General features: G+C 40.2%; 1 protein-coding gene across 4 annotated transcripts in view; it reads right to left on the bottom strand.

Annotated features, from left to right (window-relative positions):
- Nucleotides 1–8,440: 8,440 nt before the first annotated feature.
- SHISA9 (shisa family member 9) overlaps nt 8,441–23,080 on the bottom strand; it is a 175,598-nt gene continuing 160,958 nt past the window's right edge. For all 4 annotated transcript variants that reach the window (XM_033074415.2, XM_033074414.1, XM_033074412.1 and 1 more), the window contains one exon: nt 8,441–11,103. In XM_033074415.2, coding sequence (XP_032930306.1) covers nt 10,736–11,103 — 368 coding nt within the window. In that variant the 3' untranslated portion in view covers nt 8,441–10,735. The remainder of the gene's footprint in view (nt 11,104–23,080) is intronic.

Consider the following 23,080-nt stretch of genomic DNA (forward strand, 5'->3'; position numbering starts at 1 on the left):
AAAATTGTTTTTTACTGAGATGAAATCTCTCCCAATGCAACTTGCACCCAGCTGCACCTTGTCTTCTCCATGTGACTCCATGAAGTTCTTTATGAACCTTTCCTTCTCAGGGAAGGTTAGGATGAGACTAACTCTTTCCAAATTCTAGACATGAACAGTTTCATCTTCTTTTCAGTGACTCTGTTGCAAAATACATAATCTGTACATAATACCTCTCTTCAGTGATCTGTTCTGCAGGATAAACAACTGCAGTTTTTTCCATTGTTTTCCTCACAGTTTGTTTTGTTTGTTTTGCTTATTCATACTGATTATTTAAGTAATAACTGATTGTAATAAGCTTACTGATTTTTTTCTTCCCTGGTACTTTCCAGCTGACCCTTGTATCTCTGGAATAATGATGGCCAAGGCTTGGCACAATATTCTAGCTGAGGCTTTATTACATCTGAGCAGGGTGGGAAGATTGTGTGATTTTGCTATTTGACCTGTCTGGATTTCTTGACTCATAGGCAGCTTTTACAATGTTAGAATACCAAGCCATGTGTTTTGCAGTTCTACTGCCTGAACTGTTGTTCTGAAACTTGTTTGTCTGTGCTCTCATTCCTACCCATCATACAGAATTACAGTGTGTGTCTGTGATACTGTGCGATATCCTCAGTGCTCCATCTTGTTTAGTTCAAGCCCCCATGCTATGTGGTGAACACTTTTTGATTCCTGTATTGGTTTCCTTTTTTTTTAAACTGGCAGGAGTTACATGTAAATTTAATACTTCTCCTCACTGACTTAGACAATGAAACCCAAATGCGTTTTGATAGTCTGAAACAAATTTTTGAAGAATGTTGCCTGACTCCTTTGTGTGGTTTATTAGAAAGTTACTGATCATTATGTTCTTCCATTAGGGTCATATTTTACAGTAGGCTAATTTAACCCATACTTCCCTAATTTATTATGAGAATGCCACAAGCCAGAATAAGAAAACTTGATAAAGTATATGATATCTACTGCTACTTGCCATTTTTTGGATTGGAGACCTTACCATTAGAAATGAGACATCCACTTTTAAGATGTCACTGGGTGAACTCAGGGCAGAAATCTGCACCTCTATCAGGATGCTAAACAGAGAAATTTTCTCTGCTTACCAGCAAAGCCCCAGAATTGCCTTCCCTGCTAACATTCCAGTTAGTGTGAAGTTTTGGATGAGAGCCTTATGAAAAAGCTTTCTGGCAAATCTCCTGTTGCTGAAAGAAGACAAAAAGAGGTGAGAGCATACAGCTCCTCTCTATTACAACTTCAAGCATTACATACAGGGATGTGCACAGAGGAATTGGGATTCTGGGTGTATATGAGATAGTCTCCCAAGGGAAACAGGCATGTCATGCAGCTTGGGAGATTGTACAGCTTGAAAATGGTAGAAAACATGATATGGAATCATATGCTAGGAGATAAGATGCTTTTTATTCCCATCTGTGCTTCAGGGGTTGAATTGGCAGCAAATTCGAGAACCTTTACTAGGCAACAGAAAAGATCAAGAAATATAGTATATGTATGGCAAGGCTTTTGGCTGCACCAAGTGTATGTCCTAACTGGATAATAGAAGTAGGGGCTTAATGTAAAGTAGGCACTTACCAGATGTCTGGAGTTTTGAGGGTTTTTTAAGATTTCATGCTATATCTGTTTTTGCAGAGTCTTTATGGTCAGTAGTTTTTTGACCTCTAGTTAAAAGCCTTTCTCCAAGAAAAGCCCCAGCCACTATTATTTTTCTGGCATCTACTCTTGTGTAACATATGGATATGTCCCTCTGTGGAGGTTGTGTTGTCTGTCTCAGCTGCTATTCCACATTGATAAAAATACTGGTTCTCTTCCCACTTGTATATATTAACAGCTTGGGTGTAAGTGAACATATATGCCACAGGTTCTGGAGACTTATGATCTCCAAGGGAGAAAAAATACCTCTGTTTATTATGGTGTCTCTCATGTGTGCAGCTGACAAAGGGGAAATCAGCAGATGGTGTAAAACTTCTCTGGTTATTAGCAGGCAGTACTATCAGGTCTGTGTGTTGCTCCTTACTGCAGCCGAGTCACTTCTGAAGTTTTGTAACCTTTCTCTTGATCTAGTGGATTTTTTTTTTTTTTTTTTTTTTGCTAATCTGTTTTTCCCTCTACTTTGTTTGATGGCAAGAATATGCCCATTCTGACATTAACAAACCCAAAATTTACCAGCCAAACAGAATCAACCAGCCAATCCCCAGAGGCAGTACAGAGGAGAAAGGAAAAACATTACATCTTTTTGAAGTAATGTCCTCTGGCTGCTTAACTGTATCAGTGCAAGCTTACTTCTGCTGGTGTTGTAAGCTGCTCCCTGAGGAGTGTTCTGTGATGCTGACAGTGTTAACAGGAGGAGTTGCACACCAGGATGTCTTTTCATGTTTTTCCCTTTTTTTGTTTGTTCATTCCTTGTGTGTGTGTATATATATATATGGGATACAATACATATTCCTCCCATTGTCAGATTAAACAATTGAAAAGAGTTTTTAAGGCTGTTGATTACTGTAATATTTTACACAGAATAGCTATGCAATTTTGTAGCTCTCTTTTTCAGAAGTGACCCCATCCTCAAGGGTCACAGTTGAAGAGCGAACAAAGATAATAGAACATACTGGAAATCATTATTAGAAAGTTGACTTTCTCTTTCCCTGAAGTTGTTTAAATGCATTGGCTACACTTCAACCTCTGTAGTACTCTTGTATGAGAAAGTATTACTCCACAGTGGTGTGGCTGGAATATTCTAGATATGGGGAATGGGATTTGAGTTAGTGAAAAATTCGATATTTTCTCTTTACTGAAGTGTAGCATCTCCACTCTTCTGTTTACTCACAGTCTATAAAGACACAATCTCTTTTTAAAATATGTGTGTATTGTCTTCCTATTTTGAAAGGAAACATTTAAAATGGGAGAATAGATTTTATAGTGTAGGTAGGAACTTTTAAGAAAGTAAATTTTTATATTACCTGTCAACAAAGTACAGCCCTGAAGAATAACTGAACAGTGATCATCAGTAGATTTGGGGGTGATAGGGAAATTTCCTGCTAATACTCCTCCAATACTGCTGGCATTGGAGAATATTTCACCTAATAAAATCATCATTTAATAATAAAATGTATTGTACACAGTGAAGTAAGATCCTGTAGAGTACCAGTATTTATAGTGATGCTCTTTTTGTGTAGAAACATGAAAAACATCTTAGTAGATAAGCAGCTAAATATTAACCTAAAGTCAAAGAAGCTAAAGAGTGTAATGTGTGAAGAAGCTAGGCAGAAATTTATAAGGGAATTGTATTTGGGACTCAAAATTCAATGTATTTTTCTGCTTCTTGTAGAAAGTGATAAGATTTCTACCTGGGTTTAAACTCCATGCACACTTCAGTATCCCAGTGGCTGAACTAGCTGTCTTTCACAAGGGCTTTGAATGTGCACATTGAAGCCAAGCAACAGCCTGAGAGTGGAGTCTTCCCTACTCATTATGAGCTGTGTCAAAGGTACAAGACATCCAGGGAGATGAGATGGGATGAGATGCTGGCAGGGTAACTGTGGTTTGCTACAAGCAATGCTGCAGCCATTATTTTGTTGAACTGCAGTCTCAGCTGTAGCTCAGTCTAGATCTGTGCAATCCTGTGGTGTATCTGCAACATTTCCTTTTCTATACCATTTAGTTGATGTCAGCTTTAGAAAAATCACTTGTAGTGGAGTCTAAAGTTCTGCATATCAAAGAGTGAATGTGTGTTGTCTGTGGGTTTTGGTTTTCCATACACTGACAATCCTGCCACTAACTCAGCAGTGCGGGCTCGGGGCTTTGCTGTCACAGTCATGCTGTACAAAGTTGTGCCACTCGCTGTGTTCAACAGGGCACCTTTGTTATGAGCACTCTCAGCATTGTGCTTTTTAGATTCATCTTTTAGAACAGAAAAAAAAAAAAAGATAAAACCACAAAAACAAACCCATAAATCACTGTTAATAAAAACCAGAGCAGTTTGCTGTGCATAGGGAGACTTGTGCAGAGTCCTGTGCATCACAGCATACACATGCTGTCTCTGCCTTAATGAATCCTGTCAAGTTGCTCTCTATCATCCTTAGTATTATTCCCCAAGCAGTAATGGCAAAATACATTACAGCTCTAAAGGACACTTTTCATCCCTAAACTTTAGACTGTCTCTTCTTTAGAATGTCACATTCTTTACTATTTAATTTTCAAAAGCAGTAAAGTAAATTAGGACTATAGACCCCATCTTCAAAACTGAAATAAGGCCCCTAAAATGTAGCGAGGCAGTTAGATGGATTTTCCAAATCAGTGTTACCTTTTGATGGCATTGCAAACACAAATGGTTTAGGGAGTCAAGCTCCAAAGCTCAAGTGGTGTAAAATGTGTCTGTGCATGCAGGTGTGCTCAGGGCGGGGTTGTTCCCCAAGACTGCTACTTTGGCATGGAAGGTGAGAGCCCAGGTGAGGTGCTGTGTGTGAGGAGGGGCTCAAAAAGGCTGCAGGAGCTCCCTGGAGAGCATCAGTTGTGAAAATGCCACACAATTCTCCTGACCTCTTCAAAGGGGTGGTGGAAAGTAGCTGCCAACTTGCAAAGCCAGTACTGATCCACAGTAGTCCAGTCTACCTTTATGTTTTTTAACTGCGTGATTTTTTTTACTCCTAGTATATAAAGGAGTCAAAAGGCTGCCTCTGTGCTCAGTAGCCAGTGCAGTCTCCTGCAGGATGTGTATGAAAAACTCCTGCTGAATTGTAACTCTGCCTTGAAAAGAGGAAGAAAAGCAGCCATCCTTGAGCTCTCTTACCCCTATAAGGACAAAGCAAAGCCTAGCTTCTCTTCACCTGTGGCAGAGAAGGAAAAAAAAAAAGCACAGAATCATAGAATCATAAAATGGTTTGGGTTGGAAGGGACCTGAAGGATCGTCTAGTTCCAACTCCCTAAGTTTTTTGCAATGTTTCTGTTGCTTAAAGTAATAAAAAGTAGCAGGTAAAGCACCCTTTCCTCTGGGGATCAATTACTTCCAAGAATATATTCACTGAAATTGGACAAAGTCTCTCTAACAACTCCTGTGATCAAAATGTCAGTGTAAGCCCAAATCCCAGAGGGTGAACTTGAGGCCAACAGCTGCATGCAGCAAAAATGAAGTACTCTGCTCAGGGAGAGTCAGTGGTTTCACTGACACACCTTCTGCTGGGGAGGACTTATCAAATAATGCTGCCAGTGGCCACTGAAAGGCTTGTGATTGTTACTGGTTTTCAGTTCTTGTTTGTAGCTCAACCTCAGATTAAACAGCAGCAACACTACCTGACATTCTCTCTTGATTTGAAATTATCACTTTTGATAACATATTGTTCTCTCGGCCTTATTTAGTGTGAGGGATGCACACAAGACTTGGTGTGCAGGTTCAGAAGATGAGCTCTGCCAGCACATCAACCCCTACTAATGAGCAACAATGCCTCTTACCATGTAAATGCAGGAAAAGTTGCCAAGTGAAGGCAGCAAGATATGACTTAAATAGACAGGATGCAACTGTGTGTAGCAGTGTATTACAAAATGCATAGACAAAAACTGAATTCTAACTTTGAATTCTAGCTTTGCTAATAAAAAATAAAACTTTTCACTGAACCATAGCCTGGGGATGAAAAATTAGCTTCAAGTTCCCTGCAGAGAAAGAGATGTACAGAGCCTCTTCATGCATCCATGAAGGACCTGACTTAGTACAGCAGTGCTTCATGAACTTAGGTACAAATTGCATCTTTTCTGTTATGTGAAATGGGAGCAGCAGTAATAGGTGGGGGCTCTGAACTTATCCTCAGGTTAGTCTGAATCCAAAACTTCCCCTTCCTTGAATGGGTCCCTTAGATCTGAAGGCGAACACTGAAATTTAAGGGAGAACACCTTGCTGTTGAATAACACCATTGTCTTGTTAGGAGAGTGGCTGTTGGATGAAAATGGCTTTTCAGGGAGCATGGCCTGTTCAGGATTGTTTATTCGGCAGATTCTGACATAGGAAGAAATGCCTAGAACTAGGATCAGGCTGTCACAAAAGGCTGTCACTGGGGACAACCACATCTCTCTCATGCTTTACTAGCATGACAGGGCCTGCACAGCTGAATGAGGTGTGTCAAACTCTTCATAGTGTACCTTCTGCAGGAATGTTTGCTTCTTCCATAGTTGCATTTGTATGACAGCTGCTTTTGTGCAGATGTGGGGTATAACCAGTACCCTAATTCGGTCCTGGCTTTCATTAGTGCACCTGCATGGGGAGGAAAGGCCTGGTTTCATGCTAAAGTTACTGATTCAGTTGGCAGGTATGAGGACTCACCTAGCTTGCAGGCTTAGCAAAATTTGAGTCTGGAAATGTCTAAAGCATGGAGTATGAATTCCAAGATTGTTTCTACAGACACTTTTCAAAACAGAGCTGTATGACTTTCCCACTGATAAAAATAACAATGTTCACTTTTTGCTACTGTGGTACTCATCCTATGATCACATCTTCAGCAGCAGATGATATGAGATTATGTAGTTTAATACAATAATATTGCCTGTCACAACTGTTTTTAGCAAAATAAAATTATCTATGCCAAATAGAAAGATGATATAATTACAGTGAAGACTATATTTATCACTGGAAGTCCTTCATGTATTCAAGTATAGAGACCAGTATTAAATAAAGTGCTTAGGATTGTGTGCAAAAGGGATTTGTGGACTAGGGTTATTTATTTAGTACCCAAAATTCAATAACCATTCTATAAGAACAGAGCAAAGCATGAATCTTTTCCCAGATCCATTAAAATCTAAAGTTGTGAGTCATGAAGACACCTTGTAGTGTGAAATCTCATGAGACCTGATCCTCTATTTATATAAGCCATCACATCTTCAGTTTGTGTAAGCTAAGGATCATGCTCTAAAGATTTAGTCATGAGAGCATATGTTGCCAGGGTAAAGGGCTCTAAACCAGAAGCCTTTGGTCTTTCATACTCCTTAACTCTGTACAGGATCATCATCCTTTCTTGACAGTGCACTTTTCTGTTTGCAGTCAGTGCATCTGTGCTAAGATCAATAAACCTTATGGAAGAAACGCTGATGGGAGTCCAGTGCAGTTCTTGCTAGTGGTGTCAAAAGGGTCAGGCTGTCCTAAGAGGAGAAAAACGTGGAAACACAAAAACATGTTCCAGTGGTGTTTTTTTGGAGGTTTTCATGTACCTGGAAGAACACAAGCTATACTGAGACACTTCTACTAGCAAAGCAGTTGGCCCTTTTGCCTTCTGTGATTCCAGTCAGGAATTTACTGCTAGGAACATGTGCATAGATGGGCTGGTGTAGCAGAAATCTGTGTCTACTGCAGGTTAGGCCAGTGCTCCACTTGGCTGCTGGGCTTCCCAGATTGTAAGGCTGCTCAGAATTTTCCTGGTACTGACCAAACCCTGTATGTCTCTCCTAAGCCCTCTGGCAGAAAGGGATTGTTTCTGTAGTTATACCTGAGGCAGGGAAATGCTCCTCTAACAGAAAATGGACTTTTATGAGTTATTTCCTGGCACCCATAAAGGTGTAAATTGAAAATTAGATTTTTCTACTCTATAAAAAGGCTAACTCTGAATACTTTTGAATTGATGTTTTCCCTCTGATAATATGTCATGGCTTCCAAAGGCTCATAAACTGTCTAAAGAATTTGCACCAGGTCATGCAGTAAGTGGATTCTGAAGCTGGGTTTCCTGACTCCCTGTTTCTTCTTCTGAAATTTATTCATTATCATTTCAGCAAAGAAAGGAGAAGAAGCTACCCAAACTCTCTACCAAGGTTCTCTGAGCTTTACAAGCCATTAGCACTACTAAGGACTGTAAGGACTTTCTTTTCCAGCAGATTTGGTACACAGGTGTTGTGTACAGGATCTTCTCTAATGAATATATAAAATTTTTGAAGCAGAATACATCAGTGTTTCCCTTGCTCTCACTGGATAGCTGCAATCCTTGGATGTGTCTGAGGCTCATTGCAAAATTCCCAGGCATTCATGAAGAACAGCCTGTGTCCTTGGGCATGCTTATCTTTTTGTTGTTGTCCCTCAAAACATTAATTGACTGATCAAGTAGCACAAGGTGTGTGTGATGCCTGGAGGCTTACAGGACACGTGAAGCTTTGCAAGGCTGGCAATGCCTCTGTATCTTGTGTTGTATTGCATGTAACAGGGAGTCATAAAATCTCAAAATGGTTAGGCCTGGAAGGAGCCTCAAACATCACCCAGCTTCTCCGTAATGCAGATAACATGCAGTTGATTTCCAAAGAACCCCCTGCTCACACTGGCAGGGGCAAACCATCCTTTGTGCTGGTATGAACCCCACTGGCTGCTCCAAAAGCTCACTTCAGAAATTGGCCCAGTTATACAAGTTTAGGAATGAGCCACCAAGTTGGATTCACTTAGAATCAGTTTTATTGCCAGGTAAGAAATTCATAGTAATATAGTGAATACATATGTTTACAAATAAACATTCTTAAAAAACAAACAAACATTTTATTGTAGGAAGTATTATTGGTATCATAAACTCTGTAGTTAACAAGTATTAACACGGGTTTACTTTACAGAACATACAGTTACTAAAATATTTCCACATAAAATATGCTCAAGTTACACGAAACCTGTGTGAATTAGAGTGCAGCTGTAATGTGTATCTAAAGCATATGGATTAACAGCAACATTCCATAAAGGGTCAAATTAAGTCAGCCAGTTGTGAAGGCAATAAAGATTAAGGGAATAAAAGTAAAATAGTGGAGAGTCTGGGTTGTGTGCAAAGTATTTGTCTTGTGGGCTTTGTCCACTTCTGATAGTCTTAAAACATATGATCATAAAATTTAGCAGCACGCTTATGGAGAGATACCGGTGTTCTCAGGATGCAAATCAATCTTGATATAGCTAAAAAAAGGTATCTCCATTTAACCAGATTTCAAAATCTTAGCCCTTGCATCCTTGACTAAGCAGAAGCACTGACAGTCAGTTGAGTACAGTAAGAAATGCCACTTCCAATTCTTCGTACAACATAACAGTTCTCACTCCTCCCTGAATATTCTTCCAAAACTAATCTCCCGAAGAATTGACAGCTGGTGAGAATGCAACTGTAGTAGGACAGCTAGTTGGGACTTAGCCAAGTGACTTGTATTGGGGGAAGGGCAGGAATTTATTGAAGGACTGAATGCATTGCCTGCCATCCCATCCCAACTCTGTCTCTTTGTGGATGTGTCAAAGCCTTTACAGGCCCAGGACTGTGAGTTTGCTACCAGTCCCCAGTTCAGGAGTGATTTTACTCACACAAACAAGGCATCCTGCTCATCAGAACCCCAGTCAAGACTATGAGTCCAATTGTTTGTTTAGTTTAACCCCAGATCTCTGTTTGATGCTGGACCAGCCTCTTCCACCACACAGCCCACCAAGAGGGAACGCCACTAGAGAAAGCCAAACGATAGAGACAATATACCAGATAACATTTACTTGAACTACAGAGAACTACCATGGCTAAAAGCAAATACAAAATGAGAGACTGGAGGGGAAAGGTTGAAATTGGGTAAATGAAGGGGCTAACTAAAATAGTCTTGACTGTGCAACCATTGCATGGAGATGTAGTCCAGTTTCCTTTTGGAACAAACAGAGGAGGCTGAGCAGGGCAGAACCCTTGTCATCCTTAGCAAAACATGAGGAGCTACCTTAAAGGAACAGAGGGGTCACTTTGAAGAACAAGACTGTCATTGAACAATAGTAATACAGTAAAGGCACCACCCACGCTTAATTTCAGTCTGAAGCAGTTGAAGATAGGCAAAACATTTAGGTGAAGAAAAAATCCTGACAGTCTGCAAAGTGAGAATTGTTACCATCTGCCTGAAAACAGGAGGACTGAGAGGGAATATTCTGATGCCCTTTTCCCCCCAGCAGCTTTCTGTGCCATATGAAGTCTCTCTTCTTATTTTGGAGGTTCCCAAAAATTTCAAATCAAACGAAGTAAACTGAAATGAATTCTTCTGCTGTTACCATCCTGCAGAATTCTCTACCAGCCAGAAAGGTCCCATATGCACTAAATCATAACAGTCTTCATAAATTCCATGTGAAAGTGTCTTTGCCCCTTATTGTATATATATTTTTTTGCGTTCTCTATAGGATGACGTGAAAGTACAATAATAGATGTTGGGGATCATACCAAGATGTTTGCTCTCGGTTTTTCACAGATCTAGTGATTATTAATAAGTTTTATACAAAATTCCTCTCCGAAATAATATATTACAGTATATTGTTCTCTCTCTCTTCCTCTGTCTCAAGGCAGGAACATAGTGTATGTTTAAGCAGACATAAAGTTTCTCTAGATTGTGCTACTTCTCATCATGGATTTTAGTTTCAAGTAAAAAAATTTAGTCACAAGGGTTTGTGTTCCATTGTGAAATACAAATGGAGTTTATAATTCAACCTTCAGTGTGTATTGCTGAATGGTATTAACCCACTCTTCAGCCTACAGCTGGCTAGATACCAAGAGTGTCCAGGTGGAAGTTCTTTCCTTCTGTTTCCTCTTTTTTTTTTTGGTTTTTAAATTTTTTTTTCTGTTTTGTTTTGTTTGGGGTTTTTTTTTTTTTTTGCCTTTCAGTTGAGTGTTTGTGTTGTGAATACATTTGCGTGTGGTTTTTAAAGGATTTCATTAGAAAAAAGAAAAAAAAGAGAAAGAAAACGAACTCAAACAGTTACTTCTGTCTTGCTGTTGGTTATGAAGTATGGCTGTGGGCCCAAGTAGTGCTGGCTCCGGGTGGTCAGCGGGTCACTTAGCGTCGGGTCCCCCATGCCGTGCTTGCCCTTGTTGGTGAACGCTTGCCGCCTCAGGGACGGGTCGTTGGGGTCCCAGGTCTTGTAGTGGGAGTTGTAGCCCAGGGGGTGTGTGTGTATCTTGCCCATCCTGGATTTGCCGTTCTGCCTGGTGAGCCCGCTGTCGATGGTGTAGGCTCTCTCCTCGTCCAGGCGCACCGGGTGGAGGGGCAGGCTCCCCTTGGCTGCCAGCTCGGCCAGGTGCCGGCGCTTGGTGTAGAAGTCATCGTTGACTTTGTCAGCTATTTGGGGTCAAAATGGGGAGGGGACAAAAACAATCAGTTGGACAGAAGAAAAACTGTGAACAGTTTACAGTAGGTCTTGCACAGTTCCATCTGCAGACCAGAACATTTACAGGAAAATCAGTAAGAGAAATCCACGCCACCTCCCAGCCCTTATTTTTGCCCTGGAGCAATTTTGGTTGCCATTGTGCCATTCTTTCATACATGCACACAAAACCCTGTTGCCCTTGAAGAAAAGACTGCCCCTGCCCCAAATCACTCAGGTTGTACTGACATTTACATTATGGGGAGAAGTCCTATGAATCTCATCACTGTTCATGTCACATAGCAGGAAATTCGGGAAGGCTGCAGAAGTAAACAGACTTTCCTGGGAGTACTGCTGCATCTTGGGTTGCATTGCAGTGTGGGAGCACATCCCTTTAAATGCAAAGTGACTCATGGGTGTTAACCCAGCCAGCTGTAGGGTCTGGTGGGTGTGATGAGGTGGACCTGTTTGTGTTCAGTAATGCCTCAGGGCAATATTAAGAATGGGATCTGTTCTCCTCAATGGTTGGAAGTTCACTAATGCTTTATGGGGCTGCAAATACTTTGGGTTGTTGAAGGCTGGGTATTTACCCTGTGATTTTACAGACCGTGAAAATCCTAAATTGCAGGTTCTGACATAATTTTCTGGGGTCAGTGGCACTAATAAATAAATATAGCAACAGCCCTGCCAACAAATACTGCATTGCAGTTCTCAAATCAGGATTTTGCCCTCTGTGATTTCCTAGGCAAGTGTCTTCCAGTGCACGCTGAAGTTTGTTGATATTTGCTGGCATTCATTTGGGCTTGCTTGAAAGTATGAACCATGCTTAGGAAGCTAAGGGCGTTCTGCAGCAATTCAGCAACTCATTTCAATTTTGAGACTGAGGTTTGAGGGAAGCTTAACTGAATTACATTTTTTAAGATCTTTCCTTTTATGTAAAGAGTGTTTATTTACCCCCTTCAAAAATTTAGATGTTCATTTAAGATAGTGCCAAATACATAGATCAACTGGCACTGTGTTAATCAGCAGTGGTGTGCTTGGAATATATATTGTGTCAGCCTAGATTTGACTTTGCTGTGCCCTGGCTGGATCCATCCCTTTTCCTTGAAGCCATGCCATGTAAGGCTTCTCTGCAGAAGTCTGGTACGTGTAGCTGTCTGTACAGCTCAGCTCCTCTTGCCTTCATCATGTTTTTAATTCCCTACACTGTTTTTTGTGTAGCTTCCCAGTTTTGCTCTCACCCAAGTATTCCTAGGAGGCTATTGTTGCACTTTGAATTTTCTCCCTATCTCTAGTTCTGAGCTGGATCCATATGCAAGGCAGGGAGATTCCCAGGAGCATCATATTAATCTTCAAGATCAGGCTTCAGTTGTGCATCCTCCTTGTCCCAGCCCCTCAACAGGGAGGAATATTACCAAAGGCAGTTGCTATTTATTCTCATGACATTTTTTATATAAATGACTGTGCAACTGGACTCTGCTCTTAAATCCTTAGTTTTGTCATTAAAGAGGTATTTCCTCTCTAATGGACTGAAATTACTCCTTTCTGTGCTGTCAAATTAGTCTTTGTGTGTTTTACCCAACTCCATCTGTTTCCTTTTTCAGTCATTGAGTGAATGCTTTTCTATAGCATACAGGTGTCTTCTGCTTGAAAGAAATCACAGAATGTAGATAATGGCCTGCTCTCATTTCAGCCCAGGGTGAAGTTGTTATTGCTGATAGACCTGTCATGTGTTACAAAGGGAGTCTGTGAAGTTCTGCTTTGATTTTGGAGTGAGTTGTCTCATTTAGAGAGCTGTAATCTGAATAATCAAGAAGTTGTACCTATTTCTCCCTGAAAGAGCTGTTTCTAGTTCCACATGTGGCTTGTCCTTTTAATTTGTTAATATTCTCTGAATGTCACAGAACCATTATGAATAAAAACAGGGTGGAAATGCATTTGCATTACTATTATCTCATTAATCTGTTATCAATAATTGAAAAAAATTATTGCAGAAAAGGCACTGTGAATATTCACACAAGCCTTCATTTTGATAAATTTTTACATCAAAGGCACTGCAGGCCAGCTGTTGGGGGACCAAATTTCCATGTCGTATAACTGAGACCTTGGCTGTTTATGAAAAGTCACACTAGCGTATATAATTTAAATTCAGCACAGTTAATTATGTCCAGCTTTTAACAGATACATTTGTATGCCTGTTTCACATTTAAGTTAGCTTAATTTGCATACAAAAATTAACATTTTAGCTAATCTAACACAAGAATAGAGTAAATGTGTAATTTTTTAGTTTTAATTTTATCTTAGTTATGCTGCAGCAATTTGCCTTCTGTAGCCAAGATCTTTAATCAGCTGCAAGGTAAATAATGACTGCTCTTTCTAGAAATAGCAGTGGTGATGCAGCTATGTAAATAATGACCAAGAATTGCAGATATTTTTATTGCCTTGCTTTTCCTGCCATTTTTCTCTTTGAGGCCACAACAAGCTCAAGTTAGTTCCTCATTTCAAATTTTTTCACACTCACACCTTTTCCCACTGCAATGGTCTTGGGGTCTCTGACTTTTGTCAGACAATAGAAGTGCTACTGAGACCTCTAATCACACTGAGGATGATGTCCTACAAAGAGTAAATTGTGTCTCTTGTATTTAAAGAAGACCTTCACTGTTGAAACAGGGAGGAAGAAATCAGCCTCACAAGGACTGTGCCTCTGACGTGTCTGAAGTTGGTTTTGCTCTTGTTTATGCCACGTTATAATGTCAGATTTTCAACTCTTTGTTTCTTATGGAAAACTACACAAAAAGTGAACTGATTAATTCAGTAAATTTGGTTCCATTAGAGTTGCTTTAACCAGTATTGTCCATAGTCCCTTTCTAGGGACTTCTCATCTGTTCTCTGGAAACTGGGCTTGAGGAGAACAAGCCCGGAAGTGAACTGTAGCTTCTCATCAGCAAAGTCAGGCAGCAAGCTGGCACACAGCTGCCAAGTGGCTGATTTAGTGTTTCGTGTGGCAGTGTGGGAGAGCTGCTGGTTGTGTTTGTCCTGATCAAGGAACACTGCAGGCTTTTCCTGAGGACTTTCCCTGTGCCTTGGAGTTCAGTGCTGGCAATGAAAGGCAGCCCTGCACTGAATGTTTTAACCACCCTTAATCTTGTTTTCTTTCTGCTTGCACCTGCAGGTGTGCATATAGGCACAGGTAGCAAAAATGGGGGGGAGGAGATACCCTTGTATCAAATATGAGCAAAACCAGCAGTGATAAAACTGAATTATTCAGTTGTTCAAGAGGAATTCTGGCCATTCTCAGCACTGTACCTGTTCTTTCATGCAGGTTTCATAATAGCAGTGCCCTGTGTGAGTGGCCTGATGCTACTACAGTGCAGAAACAGGTTTTTTTACTTTTCATTTTCAAAGCAGAAAAGATTCAGAACAGTAATATTGAGCACAGTTTTGTAACAAATGTTTTACCAAGAAAAGTGTATTAATAGTATCCTGAAGCCAATTACTTTAAAAATCAACTGTGAATCTGAGGGAGTTTGTTTTTCTTCTTAAGCAGACCCTATAAATATTTTGGGGACTTTAAACATCCAAGGAGGTATTTTGGAGTTAGACGATGGATTTGTTATGTGACCTTAGGTAGATGACTCAACTTCCCTCTGCCTGGGTTTCACCTGCTGTAAAATGAGCTGTTAGCACATTGGAGGAGGTAGTTGTGTTAGGAAGTTGAATTGCTATTTGTAGAGTATTCTGAGATTTTGGATTAAAGGTGCTATACAAGTGCCTTTTGCAATTGGCCTCTCTATCATGACCAGTAAAAATATGATTTAAAGACATCACTGTTGTGTTTGAAAAAGGAGTAAAGAATCAGAATTGCAACATTGCCAAATAATAATAGAAGGGCTTTAATTCCAAGTGTTATTGTGTTCCTCCTTCTTGGTAGTAATTACAAAAATGTTCTCACTTTCAATATTCCTGTAAGGCTTTTATTTCTTAAGGTACTGCACCCATAAATTGAATTACTGTTTTACTGTTCATCTGGAAAAAAAAAGTTGAAATATGAGTCTTTTTTCTAACCTTAACCATGAGCCTGGCATGACATGGAAGTTTCACATCTTTCTTCATAATCCACAGTTGTGCAACAAAAGCATGGAAACCAGTAAGTCTCTTACCAAGTAAATACCATGCATGAAAATGTGTTTTCTTGAATATCAGTGGCAAAAATCCCTGTGGCTGCCAGAGGGCCAGAATTTCTGAGTGAGATTATTTAACTACAAGCTGTATTCGATAGGTGGCCATGAAGCTATGTAATGTTCTGTTCCACAGTGTAAGTAGTCTTCAATGTCACTGTGTAAGCACTTGTGACATAGAGTCATGTGGCCATGCCTTTTCACTGTGAATGCTTTCTTTTTTTTATTTTAAAATATTACAGGGGTTTTAACTCTTTGCCTTGCTGACAATGCTCTTATCTCTGTGGGTCCATAATATGGCTCTGAATGCTCACACCTCTTCTTACAGCTGTGGGAGAATGTAGAATCCTGAAAGACAATTCTGTGCTACAGTTTTTGTGAAAATAGGCACCTAGGAGTGGGAAGAAGCCTCTGAAGTGAGAGAAGAGAATCCACATAGGAGTGAGCCCTTATAAAAACCCTACAGACACTAAAAATACAAAACCAAAACCCCAAATCAAAACTTCTGTGTGACCTTACAGTCACAGTCAGAAGCTATAAAAATTTGTAGGGACCCTGTTTCTCATTAATGTTTACAGAATTGCTTGTTATCTGAACGTAGTTTAAGAACTACTTTGTGAAATGCAGAGCTTTATTCTAACCAAAAAGAATTTCAAATGAAGGGATAGAGATGCAGAAAGCAAGCCAGTGGAAAGGAGAGTGCTGAGGACAGGACAGCAATGGAATTGCTGTAGTGACACACCAGATTAGAGCTGAAATGAAGTGCCTGTTTGTGGGAAGTTTCTCTGTGAGGCTGTCCCTGTGTAATACGCAGCAGTTTGTAACAAGACTTTGCTTCCACAGCCATGAGCTTGCTGAGATGGTGGTGTCGTTACCTGAAGCTGTGGGAAACAAATATTTCTCTAAGTAATGGAAATGAAAACTCAAGGAAAGACAGAAGGGTAATGAATCCTGACTCAGAGACAACATGAGAATTTCGCTCAGGGAAATACTGGGCTGCTGCCTCTGGTGGTGCTGTTGATCCTTTCTGAATGTGTGATTATTCATTTACCTTTCCAAGCTAGCATCTAAGACAATATGTTCACAGCCTTCTGGGACATAAACCAGCTCTGTGTGAGAGCTCTTGCAGGATTTCATCTGAAAATCAAAGAGGTGTCATTTGTACACTAGCAAAATTTTATTCTTGAGTGAGGGGAAAACCTCAGACAGAGGTTGTATTAGCTGCCCCTAGGATGAATTGCATCCAATAAATTCACAGAAAAAATGTGTTCCATACAGTAGAATAAATAATGACCTGTGTTTTGAATTAAGGGGCTCACCAACAGTCATGGACCATAGCAAAATTCATTCTGCATAATTTGAAGTGGGTTGGGGAAGTTTCAGCTAGACAGGATTCAGTTGGTAGAATGGGGAATGGGCAGGATGATGTGAGAGGTGTATCTGTGGCCAAGAGGAGCCAGTGTGGTTATTTCATGGCTGGTCACTGCTCTCATCTCATAGGCACTGGGGTGGCTCTATAAAGTTGGGGCAATTTTAAACTATACTGACTTTCAAGAAAGAGCAAATGCCATTTAAAATAATTTTTGCAGCCCTCCTTCTCATTCTTGCATTGAGTTTTTAAAACTCAGCATTCAGCCTGTGGCCTGCATGGATTTGTGTCCTAAATATTTGGTTTTCTTCTAATACCATTTTGCCTTTATTCGAAACATTCTGGAAATGAAGACTATTTTATGTCTTTGGATTTTTTCCCTTGGTTTTTATTTCCTAATACTGGCAGAGGTAAAGAAAAACACATAATGCACAGAAACCCACATAAGTTTTGTAGAACCTATTTTTTATGGCTCAGTGTTGTTCCTCTCCTTTACCACTTCATCTATTTACTGATTTCTTAAAGTGATCTGGAGAGAGACCAAGCACGAAAAGACAAACCATATCAACCTTTTCTTCTCAGACATTGTTTGAAAAGAGCTTGTCCACCTCCAGACACAAGACTACATTTTGTTTTCCCAGTGAAATAAAATTATTTCAAGATATGAGACATGAAAAAAAGATAAATATGTAGGCCCAAATATTTCTTCTCTTCTTTTGATTATTTTCATGACAGTTTATGAAAGGCTGAGGAGGCCAGAATATTTCAAATAGGTTTTGAGACACATTAGGAATGGTTTAGGATAGGAATGGAATTAGACTGGGTAAGTGAAGGTTCCAGTCTCAGCAATGCTCTTTAACCCCCACAGCAAAGTCTGCTGCCTGGCTGGGAACACTGAGACAGATTTTGATGAACTCCTCAGGCATCAGACAGGATGTGTGGCTCACCAGAAGCAGGGCTGCCATTCCCTGGAACACAAGGGTAGCCACATGTCTGGGAGCAGAAGTGCCCCTCTTTGACAAGGTGCCAAAAAGCAGAGTGTGGGAAATGCAGGCACAGAGAGCTCTCAGGGCCTTGCACGAACAGAGATGGAGATGGGTACAGGGTTCGACCTCAGGCCTTGGAGAATCAGAGCATTAAAGTCAAATGGACATAAAACAAGAATATGAACTTGTTGTTTAAGTAGAAATATGTTTTAAGCAAACAGAAATATGTGTTATGTAAGCAAAGCAGTATGCTAAGTAAGATAGTAAAAGATTTTAAAGTTTAGAAATAGAACCTTTTAGAAAGTTAGAAGTTTAAGATGTATCATATGGGTTTGTCAAGTGTTAAATGTTTGGTGGAAAAATGATTCATTGTGGCAAATCCGTGGGAAGCAAAGCAGTTAATGACTGGTGTAAAAACACTAGCAAAGTTCATAAAGTATTTGATTGGCTAAAAAACTAACATAAGGCATTGTAACGAAGAATTAAGCAGCTTCTGATGTTATGGTGTTGAATGTAACACCTTTAATGTCTCACCCTTGTATAAGACTGATAATAAAGCAATAAACCATCTTTTACAACATCTCTCATAATATTAATATCCCAATAGCACAGCACTGCAAAGTCTGTTTTTCTTTCTCTTTTTTTCAAATGTTTATTTATTGTGTGAGTTTAGGCAGGTTTCTTCTTGGACATGTAAAACAGATTTTCCAGCTGGGCTTTGTATACTTGCCTGCATTGATTTACATAGTATTAAATTGCAATATTTATGATTCAATTTTGCAAAGTGCTGCAGTGATACTGTGATTTGGTTTTGATCAAAATACCCCAGACACACACACACATTCTGCCTAACCTAGGGACCAGTGGCATGCAGATGCTTGAATCTAACCAGTATAATAAAAATAAGGCTTTTTCTGACTAACCAGAATATAGGCTCTGTTAACCTAGAAACAAATGGTGCCTGATTCATGGTAAATTAACATTAGAATTGTAAATGTTTTTAGGAAACCTGAAATCTGTTGCATGCAGATAGACAAAGCTCACACTGCTTGGTTGTATCCTCAAGTGATTTAACATTTTAAATTCAAGCACCAACATGCTAAACTGCTGGTTAAATATCATGCAATGAATGATAAATTTTAGAAGGAAGAGCACCAATTCCATTCTTTATCCAAGGGATGAAATTTTAAAAGAAGTCCAAGAGAATTGTATATTAAAATCTCTGACTTTTCTTTGAAAATACAGCCAGTGGCTGTTCTATAACTATAAATCTGGTTTTTTTCTTTTTTTTTTTCTTAAACGCCTCTAAGCTTGTGGCTTTCATGGCATCTACAATGGCAAATGAGTATGAAAACTTCTACTGTGAAATATTTATTTAGTTTTATCTTATTTAAGCATATTTATCCATTTTTTACTGGAAATCTTATATATGGTATGAAAACTTGCCTTTTGAAATAGAAACTACCTAAGAAGTCATGCTGTCATGCTTAACTTCTGAATAAAGCATGACTGCAGCATAAACTGATTTAGGAAGGGAGGGTTTGGCTTGCTTTCTAAAAATGCTGTCCAAAGCCAAAGAGGTTAACACTTAGGAGATTTGCTTAAAAGGCTTCTTCCACTTCTTCCTCCAGTAATCTTGCTTGCTTTTTCACTGGGTGGTTTTTAATGCTTCTCAAGATAAATCTGATTGTGCCAGAAGTTTTGCAACGCTTCCATACATCAACAATAATATGAAATTGTTTGTAACCATTTTGGCTGGTGAGGACCTTCCGTTTGTTAAAGGGCAGAGCCTCCCCAGCACTGCTGGGCTGCTCCCTGTGCATCTGCAGGAGCAGAGTGCAGTGAGACCCCCGAGCCTGCTCCTGCAGCCTGGGCTTCCAGCCCTGCCAGGGCTGCCCTGCTCCTGGGGCTGCTCTGCCCTGCTCCTGGGGACTGCAATGCCCTGCCCTGCTCCTGGGGCTGCTCTGCTCTGCTCCTGGGGCTGCCCTGCCCTGCTCCTGGGGGCTGCAATGCCCTGCCCTGCCCTGCTCCTGGGGGCTGCAATGCCCTGCCCTGCCCTGCTCCTGGGGACTGCCCTGCCCTGCTCCTGGGGACTGCCCTGCCCTGCTCCTGGGGACTGCCCTGCCCTGCTCCTGGGGACTGCCCTGCCCTGCTCCTGGGGGCTGCAATGCCCTGCCCTGCTCCTGGGGGCTGCTCTGCCCTGCTCCTGGGGCTGCACTGCCCTGCTCCTGGGGCTGCACTGCCCTGCTCCTGGGGGCTGCTCTGCTCTGCTCCTGGGGCTGCACTGCCCTGCTCCTGGGGGCTGCACTGCCCTGCTCCTGGGGCTGCTCTGCCCTGCTCCTGGGGCTCCTCTGCTCTGCTCTGCTCCTGGGGGCTGCACTCAGAGGGGACGTGGGGCACAGCAGAACAGAATTCACCCTGCTCTGCATCTCAAAAACCTGTCTGGCTTTCCTTCAGGTGTCAATTTACCTTATCTAACATTGACTGAAAAAGCTCTGCTGTTCCTGACCACATTTATTTGTAATAACTGTTCTTAGCATGAACATAATTGAATTTTCTTTTCACATGTTGCTGTTGGCATTTTTCCGTGTACTCAATTTTGTTTTCAATTTTAATACTTTTGATTGATATTTTTGTTTCTTTTAGTAGACTGCTGGTTATAACTGTCTGAATCAGCTACAGATGAGCTGCAAATACCAGATGTGATGTCATAGAGAACCCAATTCAGAGGCTGAACATATACATAATTAAGATGTGGTTTTAGTGCTGAAATAAACTTGCCTTTTATGCCTTTCAATACTAGATTTACACAATTATTTCTCAAAATTAGAAAGGCCCGCAGATTTTTTGAATGGTACTGGTTAAATTAAAAAAAAAAGTCCCAGAGATGTAATAGTGGCTTTTTTGCCTAAATTATTTTTATTTGACCTGGTTTTTAACTGCTTTAATTTGAAAGGATTTTTAGTAATTGTTTTGGATTGAAGTTGATGTTTTCCAAAATAGTTCTGGCGTGAGTTCTTTCTATTAGAAAGCTATCTTTTTCTACTCTTTTCTCAGTAGAAAAGAAAACAAAAAAGAATGAAGTTATTTCATATACTTCTACATATTGAGTTCTGGATTTTTCTTCCCCTTTTCTTCTTTTCCTATCTCCTTCTTTTTAGACTCTATGGCATTTGTATCATTAAACTCCTGAGCATGATTGCCAGAATTTCCAAACCAGAGATGTGTGTCAAACTGAAAGGAATTTGTGTTCCCTGGCAATTCCCAAACTTGCCCTGTCAGAAGAAAATGAGTTTCTTCAGGTTTTCCTGCAGCTTGGGCCAAGTCCAAGCAGAGCAGAAGTGGTGCCTGCTCTGAGCAGAGCCCTGGTGTAAGGCAGAGCATCAGTGACTGACAGGCAGCCCAGGAAGAATTGGACATGCAGCTCCTGCCATGAATAGTTAATAGTGAACACCAGACTGCAGCCACAGAGGAGTGCACAGCTCCTCTCTCCCCTTTCCCCAGGAATTGCAATCATATCAATTGCTGGGGAAAATGAGCAGCAGCAATGCTGAGCTGCAGCTCTGCCTCTTCCCCCGTGGCAGGGCCCTGGCTGCTCTCCACAGTAGCACCTTCCATAGCCTAAAAAACTTTTCAAACCTTCCCATTATGAAAACTCCCTGTTGTACTTCATATTTTCCTTAGAATGGAACCAAATTATATCTTTGTGGTGATTTTTTTTTCTTTTTTTTTAATGCTGTAGTATCATAACTACTACATATAAGATTTTTTTTCAACTTATCTTTTCCCCTTATCTTCAAATAAGCTGTTAGGGAAGGGCTTTTGGAGAAATTAACTGTGCATTACAAATCATGCTACTGCTCTTCCTCCCTCCATGCCTCAAGCCCTTTGTTATTATAGTATGAATGGGTAGGAATAAGGTAATGGTCTCTGTGACTTTTATCTGTGCAATTTCTTAAAAACACATTCACTCTTCAGAGCCTCCTGTGCAGAACCAAAATAGCAGGCAGATAATAACTGCTTTATATGATATTGTTAATAAGGGATTCATTCCTATCAGTTGTCTTACTGTCTTTTCTGTTCATGGGTAATCCTGAAGAACATTGCAGTCTGCTTTTGACATTTATCCATGTACAAAGCTGAAAAGTCTTTAAACATGGTATCACATGTTGAACACAGATATGAAACTCTTCCTGCAAAAATATTGCCATGCATTATCCATAAAGATAATAGTCCAGAGGGAAAATGTTAAGAGCAAGCAGTGCAATGTGTGGGTTCCATGGTGGGAACTGTTAAAAGCCACACTTCAGATTAAATCTGCGTTTGAGTCGGGATCCCACAGTGTTGCTATTTATCTGCAAGTATTCAGAGTTGTTTTCATATCTTTAGGATCAATCTCCATGCTTAAATAATTGATAAATAAATTGCATTGTGGAATGAAAAGTATATTTATATTGCAAAATAAAACAGTTACAGAGAGGGATGTTTAGGAAGGGCTGCAAGTGAAAATGCTCACCATTGTCAGGCTTTGTCATCGCGTGAGCTGAGCCTTGTTTTTATTGGCTCACTTTTATTGCCTGAGCATAAAGATTCACTCATGTCTTCACATCACTTAATGTGTAAAAAAATCTCATGCATAATTCATCACCTTTTCATAGAAATAGGTTGGAATAACCCATGCTTGATTTAGATTTGCTTGTTTTCTTCCTGGGGCCTCCACTGATCTCAATGGATGGAAATAAACTTGGTTCCTGTAAGCTTGTTTCCTCTGAAAGCTCTGTCTTCAAGGCCAAGAGACAAGCAAAAGAGAGCAAAAGCCCCATTCCCTAGCAGTCAGCTGCATTTCTGGTACTCTTTGGTTTAGATCTCTCCATTATGTCTCATGAAAATGAGAAAATAACTTTTTGTTTCATTCTGATTCGTTATCTCACAATAAGGATTTTTAAAATCAATTTGTTTCCAGAGAACCTACCAATTTTCAGTGAAAGGGTGTGAGTTCTCTATGGTGCATAACTAATAGAATGTGGAGTGGGGCTTGTAAGTTGAACTTCTCTGAATGATTGGTGAAGATATCGTTTTCACTATTTTAATGTGCTGATAAAAAAGAGAGGCTGTTTCCCTGTGGTAGGGAGCATAGGTGCAAAGAATAGTCAATGTCAAGAACAAGAATTAGGATGCACAGATTCAAATGTGCTCTTTTGGCATGAGAAATAAATTAAGATTTAAGAAATTCCTACAAATATTCTTCAGCCATTACAAAACCAGGGAGTGGACCAAATTCACTAGGTGTGAGTCCAACCCACAGAACTAAAAGTTTAAACCTAAACTAAATACATCTCAAGGTCAGATCTCCTTTCTTTCCCAACTTCAGTGTGTTGCTAAAGTCTAAGAAATGAGCCAATACAGATGGCAGTGTTTG

The sequence above is a fragment of the Catharus ustulatus genome, chromosome 16 (genome assembly GCF_009819885.2).
Source record: "Catharus ustulatus isolate bCatUst1 chromosome 16, bCatUst1.pri.v2, whole genome shotgun sequence".
In the NCBI taxonomy this organism is placed as follows: Eukaryota; Metazoa; Chordata; class Aves; order Passeriformes; family Turdidae; genus Catharus; species Catharus ustulatus.